This window comes from Ochotona princeps, chromosome 18 (genome assembly GCF_030435755.1).
Source record: "Ochotona princeps isolate mOchPri1 chromosome 18, mOchPri1.hap1, whole genome shotgun sequence".
Lineage (NCBI taxonomy): Eukaryota > Metazoa > Chordata > Mammalia > Lagomorpha > Ochotonidae > Ochotona > Ochotona princeps.
In genome coordinates this window covers 50,392,733-50,410,010 of record NC_080849.1, presented here as the reverse complement: position 1 = coordinate 50,410,010, position 17,278 = coordinate 50,392,733, and the positions used below count along the sequence as shown (strand labels likewise).

Here is a 17,278-nt window from a genome sequence, read left to right as displayed (position 1 = left end):
CCGCCAGTCTTGACTTCTCTCATATCTTCTCCTTTCCTGGGAACCCAGTTGACATTGGCTCTGTGCTGCGAGGGGCCATCATTAGCTGCTGGAGATGAAGCCTGGCCTATCCAGAACATTGTTCCTCTTCTACAGCGCCTGTTCCAGCCTGCTTGCACTTTCTCAAGGTTTAGATGCTGTTACTTGGCAAATGACCTCCCAGAGGACATAAATACCAAGGCACCACGATACCCAGCTTCCTGCACCTGTTTCCTCCCCTAGACATCCTTCCCTGAAGAGACAGTTGTCTCTCTCCTGTCTGCACCTTCTTCTGTGCACATGGTCCCTGCCCCATCTACAGCTTGAGAGACCACTGTCCTTCCATTTATGCCCATTTTCCTACAATTTCAAACTTTTCCATTGCTACTGAATTCTGCTCAAAACACACAGACATGCTCAAAGGAACTCAGGGACATGTCACATCTGCCTGCAGACCTGCAGTCATTGTCACCCAGCACTTAACTGTCCCTTGCAACTTGTGGCTGTTTGACCAGTCAAGGTCAATGATGTTGGTGTCAAATTGTCAGTCTCTTTGTAATCCATCTGCTGAACTTCCATGGACAACCACCCTCCTGGGGCTGCTAGGATAACCTGCTCTTCTGGTTTCCTTTTTCCTTTCTGTTTCAGGCTTTGTGACCACTTTTCTTGCTCTTTCTTCCTGGGACTCTCATGTGAATATTGCCTGGAATCTTCTCAGACTTCACACTCTTTGCAGTTAACTTTAAGCCCACCTGCCCCAATGCCGCATTTATGATGGTGGCTCTCAAATCTATTCCAGAACTGTGCACCCAGTGGCTTGCCAGACTTTGCACTGGTTAATTTGTGCAGACCCATGAGACTCACAACCCTGCCATTGTAGTTGCATCATCAACTAGATTCTCCACATTGGTAACTAGCCCTAAGATCCCCTACAACACATTCGTGGCCACACTAGCATCACCTCATGCCTTTCTGTCATATCTCCCTTTCTTGGAATCTACTCTGCAAGTTGCTCTCTTAAATTATCTTTTTACTTTACCTAAGTTGGTCCTCCTTATATAGCTGACCATTGTAGCAGTTCCCTGTTTCTACTTGCTTTTGTGTTAAGACCTATTCTATTCTCTACACCACCAGTAGACTGAGTTTCCTCAAATGCAAATACAGTCCATATCACTTTCTTGTTTCAGTACTTACTTGCTTCCCTATAGCATGTGGGAAAACTTGCACAGTCATCCACACAGTTTATGGCTCCCTGGGACTGTGGCATTCTCTTATTATGTCCAGGTTATTCCTATCACTCTCTAGCTTCAAACTAAAGTGCTTCAGCCACTGTGAGCTTTCAGGAGAAGTTTCCACAGCAGCCTGCCTCCCTCCTCCTGCTGACCTGCTTCCCTTACTCCTCCACTGGTCGCTCTTGCTCATCTTTCCCCTGGCAGCCTAGACTAGAAGGTCATGTTCATTCATGCATCTGCAGGTATTACCAGACTCTAAGCAGACTCCACAGCTTCCTGGATGGTTCTTCCCATGATACTTGCTTTCCTAAGTGTTTATGTCACTTCCCACCAGCCTCCCAACTCCATCCACACCACATTGACATGTTGAAATCCTAACTGCTAAGGAGATAGTCTTAGGAAGAGAGATCTTTGGGAGTTGTGTTATGGGGTTAGTGCATTTATTTTTAAAAAGGCACAAGAAAAATCTCTTATCTCTTCCACTGTTCTCAGACACAATGAGAACACATCCATCTATGAGGAATTAGGTTCTCTCAAGACACAGCATTTGTCAGCACCATGATTTTGAATTTCCCCGGCTCCAGAACTGGGAAAAATAAATCTATAGTGTTTTTGAGGAACCTCGTTTAGAAAATTTAGTTTATGCAGTCCAAGTGAACTGAGGGCAAGACCAGCACACTGTGGCAATAGCAAATGTGGTGACTGTGTCCCTGTGCATCCGTGAGTGACAGGAGAGCAGCAGCAGTTGTGGTGCAGTGGGCAATGAGTCAGGACATGGGTGAATATGTCATCTGAGACCTCTGTTATGGGTTCACTACATACTCAATCAGACATGACTTTTCCTTGACACATATGAGCTGTACTCTGAACCAAAGCCACCACTCTCACCGTAGCATGCAGGACATGCATTTTAAGTAATTATGACAGCTTTCTCTAAGAATGAAATATCTAGGGAAAGTCAATTAAAAAAAAAACATTTACCTATAAAATTACAAGCTGCCATGTACAAATAAATCAAAGTTATATTAATTGGCTGAGACACTTTGTGCTACAAATGATGCCCTTTGCATTAGAACATAATGACGATGGCATATTCCAGGGCCAGTGTTGTGCATAAGTGGAATTATTATTTACCTACAGAAAGGGGACTGAAAGTGAATAAGTCCCTTTTCTGTGCCCTCTTCTGAGCCATATGTGGCTCCCAGTCAAGTCACAAAAGTTGAGGATTGCCTCTGACGGATGTATTTTGGTTCATTCTGGCAGCAGAAAAGAAAAGGCTCTGGGGAGGCTGGCATCATGAACACAGATGAAGGGGTTCAAACCACAAGTCCAAGGCTTCATAAGACTGAACCCAATGTTCATCAGAGCCTGAGCACCAGAGTCCAATGGGATCCAGGCAAGGCCTCTGAGATGAGCACAGCTGTCTGGGGGCTGACACAGCTGGCCACTGGGCCCCCTCTCAGTTCCCATCTCAATGGCATTACCTTTAAACTAGATTTTTTGGTCCAACTGTTTCTTTTCTTTTTCCTCTTTCTCTTTAAACAAAAGCTACAAATAGGGGACAAAAACCTTGAAGAAGAATGGTGTCTAAGAGAGAAAAGGGTAGTGTTACAAATTGTGGCAGCAACCCAGAGCAGGGAACCAGATGACACAGGGAAAGAGGGGTAGGCAGAAATAGGTATTAGAAGGAAATAGAGAAGGCTTAGCATGTGGCTGGCATGGCACATTGCTTCTCCACACAGGACCCGTGCTGCAAGAAATGATCATGTTTCTCTCTATTTTCATCACTTTCTTCTTAAAATAAAGGCATGGAACAAAAGACAGACTTTATTGTAGGTCAATATGCTGGAGTGAGTGACTCCTCATTTGAGACGCTGTCCTGGGAGGTCTCAAAGACTAGAATTCCTGCATTTTCCGCAGTGTCCCATAGTGGGACTCCGCATCACGAACTTTCTCATTGCTGGTCCATCTGACATCCTGTAGATGTTGCACTAAAATCTCAAGTTGGTTTTCTTGAAAGGGATTTCCAGTTTCCTTAAGAAAGCTCTCACAGAAAGCACAGTATCCTGCTACTTCAGGTGCTTACTGAGAAACCTCACTGCCATCCTGGGCTGACTCACCTTGACGCCAGGATCTGTGAGGCTTTTATGTCAGCCACGACGTGCAGGAAGTAATAACTCATGAACACTCTCCTTTGCAGCAGGAGGAAGGCAAAGCAGATGCTGTCCCAGATAATCCCCGCTTCCCCACTGGGCAGTTTGCAGGAGGAGTCGTCATCAGCTGTGGTAACAAAGCAGAAACAGAACAAGCTAAAATGAACATCCGTTTCCAGTGTTCTGTCCTAGGCTTGGTGCACAGCGAGGCATGGGGCATCACACAGGACAGCAACAGCATGTTCAGATGCACTAATCCCTTACTGCATTGACTTTTCTGAGTGAAGCCACCCCCATCGAGTCCAGCCTCAGCAATGAGTCATCTGGCTGACTACGCAGGGGAACTCTGAAGCCTGTAGGACACAGGTGGGTCCCTCGGACCAAGAAGTCCTTTGAGTCCCGAAAAAGGTCATGGAGAAGTAGTACCCTAAGGGCAGGGGAGATGTTCTAATTTGGGGAACATGGCCTACCCAGGGGCAGTATGATGTCTCTGGAAAGAGGCATTGATAGCACTTCTCAACCTACACAGTCCCCGTGTTGTTTCATCCTCAGAAAAGTGTAGTGTGGGTCAGAGGCCACAGTGTAAGCTTGGACACAGTGTCCAAGCAATGTGTGTTCTGGACACCAGAAAGGCCATGGATTATGCCTTTCTGAGTTCTGGGGCAAGAGGCCGTAGTGTTGCTGAGACTCCAGAAACTCTGATGCTGCTCCTAGCTGCTTTCCCGAGTTTGAGATTTCCTGAGCTTCCTGACAAGAGAAGGGCTTAGAAGTTAAGTTACCTTGGAGATCCAAGATCCTAAGTGGGGCAACTGTAGGGCTCTTTTAACTTTAAAAAAAAAAATCATTTGAGGGACAGCAAGAGAAAGAACAAGAGTTAGCTCCCATCAGCTGGTTCATTTCCCCAAGTGAATGTAATGGACCATGGGCCGGGCCCGGCTAAAGCCAGGAGTCAGCAGCTCAATCTAGGTCTTTCCCAAAGTGTCAGGAACAAAGTCACTACCTCCCATGCTTTGCATTAGCAGGAAGCTGGACTCGGGAACCAGAGCTGGGTAATGAACCCAGGTACTCAGATGTAGGGCATGGGATGCTTGACCCCAGGCCCAGACTTGCAGTTGCAGGCTTGAGGGGGGTTCTGGAATTGTTCCTAATAAGCAATTAAAAGTGTCCCTGGAGTTACTACAGCACTGTACCTAATATCCAGACGTGCAGGTGTGTGATGACCCTAAAAGATTCCAGGAGTTGGAGCACTGCACGTTATGGACAATAGATTCACAAGGGACCACTGCTGGGATGGCACTGACCTCCAAGTCTAGTCTTCTTATGTGCTTTGCCCGGTTTTCCAATTACAACATGATCTGTCTCTCCATTTGTTTCCTACTCGATTCTCCAATTTTCAGTTCTTACTTACGCATTTTATAGCCTTTGACTGTGCAGGCCAGGCTGAAAGCTTGGATCAACCAGCAGCTATTTTTCACTAGCGTTCCAATGTACCCACAAGCTCCTATCTGAAAAACAGAAAGGGAAGGTGCATTCTCAAGCTCTGTATCTAGAAACTACATCTTGTGATTTCCAAGGGTACAAGAATTCACAAGGTCCCAGCGCAGTGACTATAGAAAGTACAAAAATGTACCTCCAAATAGAGTCACCATGTCTTAGCTACATCAAGAACAGCATCAATTCCCAGGGAAAACAGAACCCAGTGAATAAAGGTGGGGGTTTCACGGTACTTCTGCCTTGAAAGTGGGGCTTCCCAAAGAGAAAATTCTAGATTTTTGTGTTGAACCTCAGGGTTTTGCTTTTGATAGTTCTTTTCTCGCAGATTGGATTATTAAATCTAAATTCTTTCCCAGATCACCCCAGACACAACATTAGTCTTGATGATTCGTTCAACAGGAACTCAACAGTCAGACCCCCGAATTTGCAGGCTTTGCCTCCATGCCTTCAAACACTGCAGATCAAATACTGAGTATGAATACACGTTCCCTAAACACCACAGTATAAGAACCATGAACACTGCATTTACAATGCACTTAGATATTCTGAGTCATCTGGAGATGATTGTAAGTATTTGAGAAGGTCTGAGTCCTGTGCCATTTTGGTATCAACAGAACCGATCCCCATGGCACCTGAGGGACCAACCACCATGGTTTTGAGATGTTTCTGGCCAATTCTCTGGGTACAAAGATCTTCATTGTTTATTGGCCTGTAGTCAGTGAGCTAATGGTGGCAGTGTATTAAGCTGTATTTAGCCCATATCTGGAGGGGAGGAAACATTTAATTAACATAGATCAAGGCAAGCCAACATGTAAAGCTGATGGATGAAGTGTGTGTGTGTGTGTGTGTGTGTGTGTGTGTGTGTGTGTGTTTCCTGGGGGCAAGAGGCATAAGAATCACTAGTGTTTTCTCCCAAAACAGTGGCTTCCCAGTATGGATGGGTTCCCCAGCTCCAGGAACAAGCTCTCCAAGTCCACATTCCCATCCTTTCCCATGCTGCGTTTGTTCATGTTCTTTAAGTTGGAGATTTCGCTCCTCTTTTGTTTCCTGTGGAAAACCTCAATCTCTGATCAAGTCTGATGCTTTCAAATGGCATGTTTATATCATTTTACACGTACATAATTCTTTCTAGGTAAGAGAAATGCTTTTGCCAATACAGAAAAAGACTCAATGACTGATTCAACTTATCAAAGGATAGAATATTGAGTCCTTACAATGCTGCAATATTTATCATTTACAGACTGTATATTGTGTATGTGTGTGTGTGTTCCTGTTTGGTATGTGAGTTCCTTGAGGATAAAATTTGTGCACCATTCAGCTCTTGCATAGTAACAGAGGTTTATAGAATAGACAAAGGAAAGGAGTTTGTATTTGTTTTCCAGGGCCAATGTGGCTCAGGCTCCAGCAGCAGGTCCCTCAACACCAGACTGGTTTTAGAATGAAGTGCCATCATCCTGTAGCCTATTTTCCCTTCCCACAATCTCTCCAAGAACTCTCAGTGCTACTCCAAGTTAATACAAATTAACTTTACTGGGGATAAAAGTGTTGATCAAAGTCACTTTTACTATCAGCTAGAAAAGTAACTTTTCTATGGGCAGCAGATGACAAATTCAAAGTCCTGTTAGCTGAGTTGGCTTTCCAGGCCATCTGAACATAGTGATTCATGGCCCAAAACAAAAAGATCTAATGGCGTTTGCAGTTGAGTGGCTAGGTGAGCTCGTCTCTGAATGGCTAGGAGTGGACACGCAGGCTGAACAATCTGCTAGAGCAGGCACTGAGTTAATATTGAATCAGGGCCAGTGGGGAAGTACTGAGGCCTCCAGCTCATGAAGGGGTATTGTTTGATTTCCTGCGGCATTGAATAACACACAAAGGTGTCCTTTCAGCCTAAAGCATCAATACGACTCTGCAAGGTCCAGTGGCAGTGTGTGCTGCTGCTCATGCCAGAGAAAAGCTGGGCCCTGGAAGGCAGCCATATAGCAGCCAGACAGGTGTGTGTTTCCTCCGGTCTTGGCTTTGGCTAGGTCCTAAGCTGTACATCTGTGCTCAGAGGCAGCAGTGAAGTCGCACTTCTGTGTCCACTTACTGGCGCATGAATCATTTTTGCCCTCAGCAACCGTTTCCATCTCTATTTTCATCCCACACAGTGGTACAGAGAATCAAGCTGACATTATTTTACACGTATAAAATTCTTTCTAGGTGAGAGATATGCCTTTATCAATATAGTATAACTGCTGAAAATATTCAATCACTGATTCAATTTCTCAAAGAGCCATCGTGTAATTCATAGTATTGCTCTTCAGAAAGGATCAGGTTCTAATGAGTAAAATGCATTTATGCCTGTGGAAACATATCCCTTCATCTGATGGTCTTGGGACAAACAAAAATGATGTTGTTTAATACAGTGCAATACAGAATAACAAGCAGCCAGTAGAATTCTGAGTTTGCAGAATTTTATTTGGGCTTTAACAGAGCAGAAGTGCAGGCACAAGGCTTTTGAGAACCACGGAGTGGATCATGCACTGTCACACAGGAACCACAAACATGTGACGTTGCGAGAGCCACTTACCGACAGGATGTTTTTCATGGTGATCACAAAGACGTTGTAGGCGATCAGCCAGTCCCAGTAACGCAGGATGCTCCTGATGGGCTTCAGCAGCAAGTCACCCCCGAAGAGCAGGAAGTAGAAACAGGCCACCAGGTAGCCCATGCAGAAGATGCTGATTCGGGTCGTGCCCGTGATGAAGATGATGGTCAAGACGAACCAGAAGAGGTAGCTGAAGATGACTACTTTGGACATGTCTAAGTAAGACCTAGGAGTTAGAAAATGATATAGGGACAACAAACGAAAAAATCAGGTGATTCTAACGGAAGAAGGGAACAATTTGCCTTCTACAGTGGACTGCATAAGGCCACCACAGAAAGTACGTGGGGAGATGGAATTCAGGTGGAAGGTGGTGGGTGGGATGTAGTGGATAAGAACACTGTGTCTCACATTGGAATACCTGGGTTTGATTCCCGGTTCTGGCTCCTGCTTCCTGCTAATTCAGTCCCTGGGGAGGCATCCCTGGCTCCTCAAGTTGAATCTCTGCCATATGAGGGAGATCTGGTTCTGGTGTTGCCCCAGACCCTGACCTACACTCTGCTACTGCAAGCATGTTGGAACTGAACCAGCTGATAAGAGCTCTTCCTATCTCTGTTTTTCTATTATAAAAAGAGACAAGTTTATTTTGGTGCGGCCAAGATTAAAAGCCATGTCTGCAAGGATTTCATAGCAAATATGGACAATCCATTCATGGAATTCACAATAATTTGGCAGCAAAAGTAAACATCTTAGCATTGCATGTTTTCATTAGCTTTTTGAACTATCTTCGGATTTGAAAGCATGCAGAAGTTCATGCTGTAAGCTTTGTATTCATCTTACTCATGTCATTGCTGACGGATGAAGAGATAAAGTGTGGAAACGTCTTATCTACCTTGACCAGGATCTCAGCTGGTCCACCCTACCAGGAGCGGTGTGGAAATGTCTTGTCTACCTTGACAGGATCTCACCTAGTCCACCCTACCAGGAGCGAGGTTCTCTGCACAACACTGAAGGCACTCTTTTTGTTTGTTTATTGGAAGCCTGAGAACTGGATGGGAAATTTTTCCTTTTTTTAAAAAAGTATTTATTTGTTTCATTTGAAAGCCAGAGTCACAGAGATGGAGGGCAAGAGAGAGGTCCTCTTTGCTCATCACCGCAGCATGTGTCTTGTCACCCGGCTTCCTGCAGAACATCAGCAAAGGTGCTCCACCATGCGGACGACAGGTGCACCTGCTTGTGTGGAGGGCTCTGCTTTGTTTCCTTTTCCAGTTTGGGGAGATAACATAGGAGCATCAATTCTGGATTCGCTGTTTGGTTAATGGGTTGTTATTTTGTAGAAGGTTAATAAGTTTGTAATAATACATAGGCTATGCTTGACCCATGGCATTACTAGAAGTGGATGGGGCTTTTCTGGTTGATTTTTCAGGCAAGTGAGCTTTTAGCTTTATTTTCTTTAGAGTAAAACACTTTAAATGCTGCCATGTAATTTTCTTGAGCATGTTTTCCACACTTTCTTGGCTTCCTAAATAGAGCAGAGTGAATATGATGTCAGTACTTCCCAGTAATGCGGATTGTTGTAGGTGAAGGCAATGACCAGCTGGGGCCCACGAGGGCTTCTGAATGCACGCAATTGGAATGCAGCCGATTTCAGCAGGCTGCTGCCGTTCTGGGGTGTGTGCTCACACGTGTGCATGTCAGAACAGCACATCCTCCGTGCAGGTCCCTCATGCCCGCAGTGACCATTTACACCTTCGGAAGCCCTGGCCTCTCTCTGTCTAGTACTCAACCTACATCAGGTCCAGAAACCACAATGCAGACCTTGCAAGAAAAACATGAAAAACCACAGGAAATGTGGAGCAAAAGGAGCCTCAGCTGGAGTGCCTAGCCCTGCCCTGGTGACAGGTGGGCTGTTAGGCGGCCACTTGACTGTCATGGCTGCCCAGGGGTTGACATCAAGGAGGCGCAATGCCAAGGCCTAGGCTTCCCTGAGCAAATGCACCCATACTCGAGGGCCTCTTAGCACCACGGGACTTGCCAGGTTATTTTGCCAAAGGGGATTATTTTTCTGGCATTCCTAACAGAGAAACAGGTTTAAATATGTAAAATAATTCAATTTAAATAGAAGGTTCCGCTCAAAAAAACCCAAGGGTGTACAACAGCTTCCATTTGAGTTGGTACTTAAGCTTTTTGACAGGACATTGTGGACTTCAGAATTTGTACTTTTTTCTTTGCCAAGGGTAAACTGGGTTGATATTTTCCTTAGCATCCCTATGGCCAATTTCCATGACCTATGCTCCATCTCTTTGCTATAGTGTCCTCATCTACAGAATGGGGGTTGCAGTATTCCCCCTTCATAGGTGATCAGTAAGATGAAATGGCTCAATGTGAATAAAGCACCTGGGAGAGAACCTGGCACCAAGTAAGCCACTGTTATGTGCACTGTGGGACAGGAACCATGCTGGCAAGGAGGGAGCAAAGATGAGAAACAGAAAAGGAGGAGGAAGATGGAAGACAAGGATGAAGAGGGAGAGGGAGGATGCAGAGGACATGTGGATGAGCAGTACAAACGACAGAGGAGGAGGAGGATGAAGGATGGAGGGATGGAGGATATGCACAAAGGATGAGGGCAGGGATAGAAAAGGGTAGGATGGAGTAAGGGGACAAGGGCCAGAGAATGAGGAGAGATGGGGTTGATGAAGATGGGCTGGGGTGAGGACGCAGTCAGGGCAGGAGTAGGGATGGAATGTTTAGGAGGATGAGTGGTTCTGATGATGTGAAACAGGCATGAGCACCAGGGAGGGAAGATGAGATGGAGAGCTTTTGGCTGGAGAACTACCAACTGGCAATATTGACACAAGTTAATTTCTACATTGAGAAGTATAGAAAAACCTAGGCTTGCAGTAGCAGGGGACTGGCACTGCAGTGCAAGAACCATCACCTGTGATGCCAACGTCTTATATAGAGGCCAGTTCATTTTCCCACAGCTGTTCCACTTTTGGTCCAAATCCCTGCTAATGTACCTGGAAAAGCATCTAAAGACGGCCTGAGTTCTTGGGGCACTGCACCCACATGGGATACCCAGAGGAGGCTCTTGGCCCCCTGCCTGGAACAGGTCCAGCTCTGACCATTACAGCTTTAGGTGGTGAACCAGCAGATGCAAGGGCTACCTGTCTCTGTCTCTCCATATCTCTCTGTAACACTGCGCTTTAAGTAAATCAATAACTTCTTTAACAAAAAAACAGTTCAGTATATTTCAATTCAGAGGCTCAATTTGGATAACTGAGTCACAGTGTCTCATGTACCAGCCTCAGAGCATACCGTCCGTACTATTCACTACAACATAGAGAATCTAAGCAAACGTGCAATCCACGTGCAATGCACACCCGCACGCCTTTCAGATGGGACCTGACTGTTACCTGCAGTGAATGAAGTCTGGCACGGGGTTGTGCTGGCTGAAGGAGGCCGCATCGAGGTTCATGCAGATCTCAACGTTGTCCCCAGCCAGGATTCGCACGGCAGCTTTATTTTCATCCTCAAATATCTGCCTTTGCAGGGAGGCACAGAGGAGCAGCATGAAGTCATCTGGCAAGACAAATGGGGAGATCCTGGAGCCACCTTCTCCTTCTCTGGGTACACAAGCAGGAACACAGTCACTGCACACAATCAGCTGTCCCCAACTGGCAGACGGCTGTGTTCCCACAGTCCAAGGCCAAAATTCATATCAGACTCCAGTGTCGGGACCAAGTGCTACTTTACCCACTATAAGGGAGAAGAGTGACCACAGACATCCCAGAGACTCGCACTGAGGGAAGTGGGGCTGCGATTTATTTGCACATTAGTGTATGAAAGCACTAGGTACTAAGCACTAGACTTCATGAGTCTCTCGGGAAAGAAGTTTACTTGTATTTGCCTCCTACCAGCTTTGAAGAGGCCATTTGAACAACTTTCCCCACTTTTTCCCTTTTACATGTGGTTGTGGTGGTTGCAGACATTTCTGCCTTTAATCTCTCTGTTCTTCTCTATATCTGAAGCAAAAAAAATTTCCAGGGAGTGGATAGGGATGGCAGAGAGTTTGACATGGGGAGAGTTGCCCAGAACAGACTCTCACGTGGTCAAGCATGCCTTGCAGCCTGTAAAAAAGTTGTCTTCCTTGCTTTTGAAGTTAAACATGAATTTGGGCAAGAGAGCCATTCTTGAGTTTTTGGCAGCACTCAGAAGTTCTTATTGTCTTAGATGTGTGTGTGGGACCACTCCAGCCTTTGCAGATGCCTGGGAGGGCCTAGAGACTGTAGCCCGCCTTCCTGGTGATTAAAGTCCACTCCTTCATGGAACATATGGTCCTTCGCTCTCCTCCGTCTTTTAAAAGATAGATATGTAGACACTGGTGGGTACGTATAAGGGTCTGCACTGGGGGATGAGCTCATACAAGGTAACATGGAATATTGACTTTTGAATAGTGCAAACACAACAGGAAATTCATGACTTGTGCCATTAATGCCTAAAGAAGCCCTCCTGTGATTATAAAGTCCAGTGCATGAAGCAGTGCACACATCATAGAGAATAACAAGCCACCAGAAACTTAAATACCAGCACCCCAGAGAGCCCTGAGGCTGAAGCACTTACAGACAAGGAACACGGGGTTGGGCCTCACAATGAAGTCTGGGAAGTACAACCACTTGATGATGTTATCGTTGAAGTTGGCACCCTTGAACCTCCATGGGTAATCTGTAGGGGGAAGCAGTAAGCAGCAGCATCACTACTCTGGATGTGCCACCCCTGGTTCCACTGGGCAATGGCTTCTGCTAAGAGCAAATGACTGAGCCAGAGCAGCTCACCTCGGCAGGGGGAAGGAGGGATACCAACGCAGATGAAGTACTGGAAGGTGATGATGCAAGCCAGGAAGCAGCAGTATTTGGGCCAGACCTCTGCGATGGCTTTCCTTCTGCGGCGGTACAAGACTGCGATGAGCCAACAGGCGTGGATCATGGCATAGAAATCCATCCGCTGACCAATCACGTTCACTGACATTAGGAAACAGGTCTGTGTAAGGAAGACAAGAGGCAGAAAATTGGGTTGACATGGAAGGGGAGTGTTGGTCAGGGGTCAGGCCCAAGCAGGCGGCAGGGACCTGAATGCCTTAGGACAGGCCTGGTTCCTTAACTCTTCCTTAACTCTTACCCTTTTCAGTGTCTTTTGACAAAAATACAAAACAGCTTTAAGATGTTCTTGGAAAATAAATTAAAAATAAGTATACCTGGCACAAAAACTTTGAAATTCACGAACCTTGGATCTTCAAAAATCCGTGCAAAAGTCCATGTATTATGAAAAAGCAATGCAAGGATTTCTAATTTTTTGCATCAAAACGAATTTATCTTCAAAAGAAGTTTTGAGATGCATTTATTTCTACTTATTAGAAGGCAGAGAGAGAAAGAGAGTCTTCCACCAGCTGGTTCACTCTCCTGATTCCCACACCACCAGGGTGGGGTCAAGGCAAGCCAAAGCCTGGCACTGGTGATTCAGTGTGGCTCTTCTGTGTAAATGATACGGAACTAAGGACTTGACCCATCACTTGCTGCCTCCAAGGGGAGGCACTTTGGTATGGGAAATAGGTATCTGGAGCAGCATCTTAAACACCTTTTAATTAAAAATTTTCCATGAATTTTTTAAGCTCTCTCATTTCTCCCCCCCCCAAAAAAAACCCCCAAAACAAAACAAACAAAAACACTGGTTATGTTAAAAGTGAAGAGAATGACAACAAGACAAAACATACCTGTTATAAATGCATTCTATCAAGGGACAGGCACTATCATTTCAAGTTAAAACAGTTCTTTGTGGTTATAGGCAAGACTTTCAGAATGCACAAATAAAGACGAATACATTCTTAATAAGAAACCAGCTAATGTGACAACATATGTCCACTTACTGAGCTAGCTTTGGAGATCCAGGGCACCACTGGGAGGTAGGGCATCACTGGCAACTGGTCTTGAAAAACTCAACGAAACCAGATTAACCAACTGGGAGAAACACTGCCTGCTGAGGTGGAGGTGACGGGAGCCATCGCATGGAGCTGTGCCACAAGGCTGTGGGCGCCAACAGTGCAAAGTAGCTACTCAAGTTTTCATGGCAAGACCAACAAAACAAGTACCAGGAAAACTCACCTCCAGACCAAATTTGTAGAAGAAGTAATTAATGAAATACTTGGCACAGTTAACCAGCCCGTCGTCTAGGTGGAGTCTTGTGATGTCATGGAAGATTGTCTTAGACACGGGAGCTGTAAGTTTGTTCCGGCCCCGGTAGTATTCTTGATGGCGATAAATGGTGACTTCAAAGGCCAGAATGGCCAGCATCAGCAGATTGTTCTACAAACAATAAGGAAGAAAATAGAACTCGGTAAGCCAGAAGCCATCTCTAAAAATCATTGTATTTGATTCTTGAGGTCTAGATGATGATTTTTATAAATCCCATCTGTATTAAATACATTATTAAGCTCAATATTCCTTTAGTTTGTGTTGCTTTGGGGAGAATGTATTTTCATTATAGGGAATGGCTAATGTCTATGGTAATGGGGTCTGGAATCTCCGGACATAAGACCATAGCTGCATATTCCTCCTCCTGGAAAAGTTCACACCACATTCTAAGGAAGCAGCATCCAGTTACCTGGGGCAGGAGGTTCAACTAGAAATGCCAAATGGTAGGGAGACATCCTAGGAATGTCTGGAGGGGCTGTGCGTCTCTGAAATCTGCCCAGAGTGCAGAAAGCCGAGAAGCTTACGGAAGATGGAAAGTACCAGCAGTGATAAAAGCAATGATAAGGAAACAGCATTTGTGAAAGAAACCATGGAAGCCCAACATTTTAATCACACTTTCGAATTTTAATTTGTTTTATCCTTGTAATAACTACTGGTGGCTGGCTTTATCTATAAAATATATCTTCCATAAGAAGAAAAATTAGAAATCGACACAAAGCAAATGGAATGCTTGACATATGTAAAAATCTCTGGTGCTCTGTGGGAAGGTTTAATCTTTAAGCCAGTGTGGTACGATCGGAACTGCTCTATCCATCAAAGCGAAAGTGGAAATTCCAACCCACATGGTTTTCATTGTGATTGCAAAACTATGTGAAACAAAATTTCCTCAGCAGAGACGTGCTTCCTTGTTTCTAAATGTAACCTATGCTTTCTTAAGTATGAAGAAACAGAATTTAGGCAGCAAAGACTTCTTGCAACATGACACTCACTTCTCAGAAACAATCACTTTGCTCTATTTTTAAAAAAGATTTATTTACTTCATTGAAAGAGTTACTTCAATATTTTTCTTCGGGTTTAGAAGAAGTAATATTATGCTCAGAAGTCTGAAACTTGCTTTCTAAGTTTAATGATGTGTTTTGGGGACTTTTCAGTTCTAATGACTCCACTGACCTCATTCATTAATGGACAGATTAAATTGGAGTGCATGTACATATCTTTATTTAATCATTTTCAGACTACTTGGTCCATTTCTCCTTAGCAAAATGGAATGTTGACTGTAACATTTTGTCATGGTTCTAAAGGTGGTTCCACATGCAAGGGAAGACAAGATGAGTGTCATGTGGGATATTTGGAGACTCTACGTGCAGGATCCTGGATGCCATCTGTGTAGCGGATTGACAAAACCCTTACCCTCAGGTACACAAGCAAAGGAGAAGACTTTCTGAGGCCAACCCACTCTGTCGGATCAATGGGAGCACTGTAGAGAAGAGACTTGTTCAGCTCTGCAAGGGGTATATTCGTTTGATTTTCATTTGGCTAAAACGGAGAGAACATGGAGGAGTAAGAAATACTTCTCAGATTAGGAGAGCTGAGATTGTTCTTCAGTTTTGACAAGGGTGTACTAGGGAGGGACATGCATCAACAGGGCAAATCTCAGCACAGCAGGCACAGAATAGATCCCACGTGGACGGGGGCCTTACATACTGGACAAGATGTGCATGCACATGGCAGTTACCCAAATATCTTCCTTGCTTCCCCCAAAGGGCAGTACGGAAGATCCCCCCATCCCAGAGGCTCACCAGGGAACAGTTAACAGAAAAGTTCTCAGGCTTAATGGTCTGAAGCTGGTACAACATCTTGCAGACGATGATCACACATGTCCAGACAGTGCAGACGCTGGAAGCCAGGCGGCGGAGCTTGGCATACGGCAGAGCAAACGCCCAGGAAATCAAAAACACGTAGTTGAACAGAGACACCTAAAAACACAAAATCAGAATTGGAGACAAACAATACAGCACACGGCATAGCATCCACAAAACATGAGGACTTGACTCAGTCAATTTAGCAAAGGCTGACTGAGTTCCTAGCATGTGTAAAGCATTGCCCAGTCACTGGAGGGCAAGGTGATGCATGGTCTCTCCCCTGGGTGACGTCCTGTCTTGCGTGGAAGATGGGTGTGTAGGCAACTACTGAAAAGATAACACAGCATAGCTCAGCCTTGGATGTGAACAAGGGTCTGTGGCCTACTGTGGAGGGTCACAGAGGGTCTTTGGGAAGAGAGAGAGGGCCTGAGCTGAGTCCAGCTGAGGAATGTGAGAAGTGCATCCTGGGTAAGGATGCATGAGCAAGGCTGGGACAGGTGGTACAGTCAACTACAAACAAATGAAAACTTCAGAGTCAAAAGGACAAAGTGCAGCAGAAGGTAAGGTCATGATGGGGCCAAATTTTGACAGGTCATTTTTCACCAGCTAATGACACACGAATGCATTCGACAGTGAGCAGTAAGCTCTGCACCTCACTTGGATGGATGCAACTGCAGAGTGGAGAGTGCATTATGAGGGTCAGGGTCGAGGTCTAGCTCACGGGCTTTACAGTAGCCAGGGAAAAATGGAGGAGCCAGCCTGGAGTGGAGAAGAAAGCTTAGCTGGCTTTGGTGATTGCTGTAGCGGTGGTTGGGTGGGGATTGTAAGCAGCCTTGAAGTCTGGATGAATGCTAGTGCCATGGCTGGCATACAAACTGCTGAGTTCAGCAGGTGTGAGGAGTGAGAGCAGTGAGATAAACTTGAACATGCTGGTGTGGAGCTGCGTGTGAGTTTGCTGGTCATGTGAAATGACCTATGTGAAATGGTCCATGGATATACAGAGCCGCCATAATCTTATTCAGCCTTGCAAAATATTCCAAAGTTCAGAAACACACACACACACACACAGTATTTCCATTCACTGGTTCACTCCCCAAATACCCAAAACAGCCAGTTATTCTTGGAATGAAAAACAACAGCAGCAATAACTATGATGGTGATGATAACATTTTTAACAACGAAATGTTGACTGGGGACCAGGTCCCCTAGGAGAAGAGGAGATGATCAAAGGAGAGAAAGGTCTGGCTCCTTTGTCAAAGAATAACTAGATCTCCCAGGGCTCTTCAGTGACATTTTGAAGTTAGAAAAGTAGTATTGAGGCAGGTGCTTGGTGTTGTAGCTTATGTCACGTTGAGGGCTAGAGTGCCTGATTCAAGTCCCAGCTACTCAGCTTGTGACGCCGCACCCTGCTCGTGCACACCCCAGGAGGCCGCAAGGGATGGCTCAGACACCTGGGTTCCCATCACGCATGTGGCAAACTCAGATTGGGTTCCAGGCTCCTGGCTTTGGCCTGGCTCAAATCTGTGATTGCAGGTATCCCGGAAGTGAACCACTGGAGGGAAGATCTCTCTGTTTCTTCAATTTGTTCTATATACCTCGTGCCTTTCACATAAAATGAAAATAAATATAGTTGAAAATTTAAAAAAAACAGTAGCAGTCATATATATATATATTTATATAAATATAT

At 45.2% G+C, this 17,278-nt stretch overlaps 1 protein-coding gene across 6 annotated transcripts in view; it reads right to left on the bottom strand.

Annotated features, from left to right (window-relative positions):
* PIEZO2 (piezo type mechanosensitive ion channel component 2) overlaps positions 1-17,278 on the bottom strand; it is a 405,850-nt gene that overhangs the window by 66,148 nt on the left and 322,424 nt on the right. For all 6 annotated transcript variants that reach the window (XM_058676955.1, XM_058676950.1, XM_058676952.1 and 3 more), the window contains 9 exons: positions 15,529-15,705; positions 15,140-15,265; positions 13,640-13,840; positions 12,317-12,521; positions 12,105-12,206; positions 10,898-11,063; positions 7,467-7,710; positions 4,812-4,908; positions 3,371-3,530 (listed from right to left, as the gene is read on the bottom strand). In XM_058676955.1, coding sequence (XP_058532938.1) covers positions 3,371-3,530; positions 4,812-4,908; positions 7,467-7,710; positions 10,898-11,063; positions 12,105-12,206; positions 12,317-12,521; positions 13,640-13,840; positions 15,140-15,265; positions 15,529-15,705 — 1,478 coding nt within the window. The remainder of the gene's footprint in view (positions 1-3,370; positions 3,531-4,811; positions 4,909-7,466; positions 7,711-10,897; positions 11,064-12,104; positions 12,207-12,316; positions 12,522-13,639; positions 13,841-15,139; positions 15,266-15,528; positions 15,706-17,278) is intronic.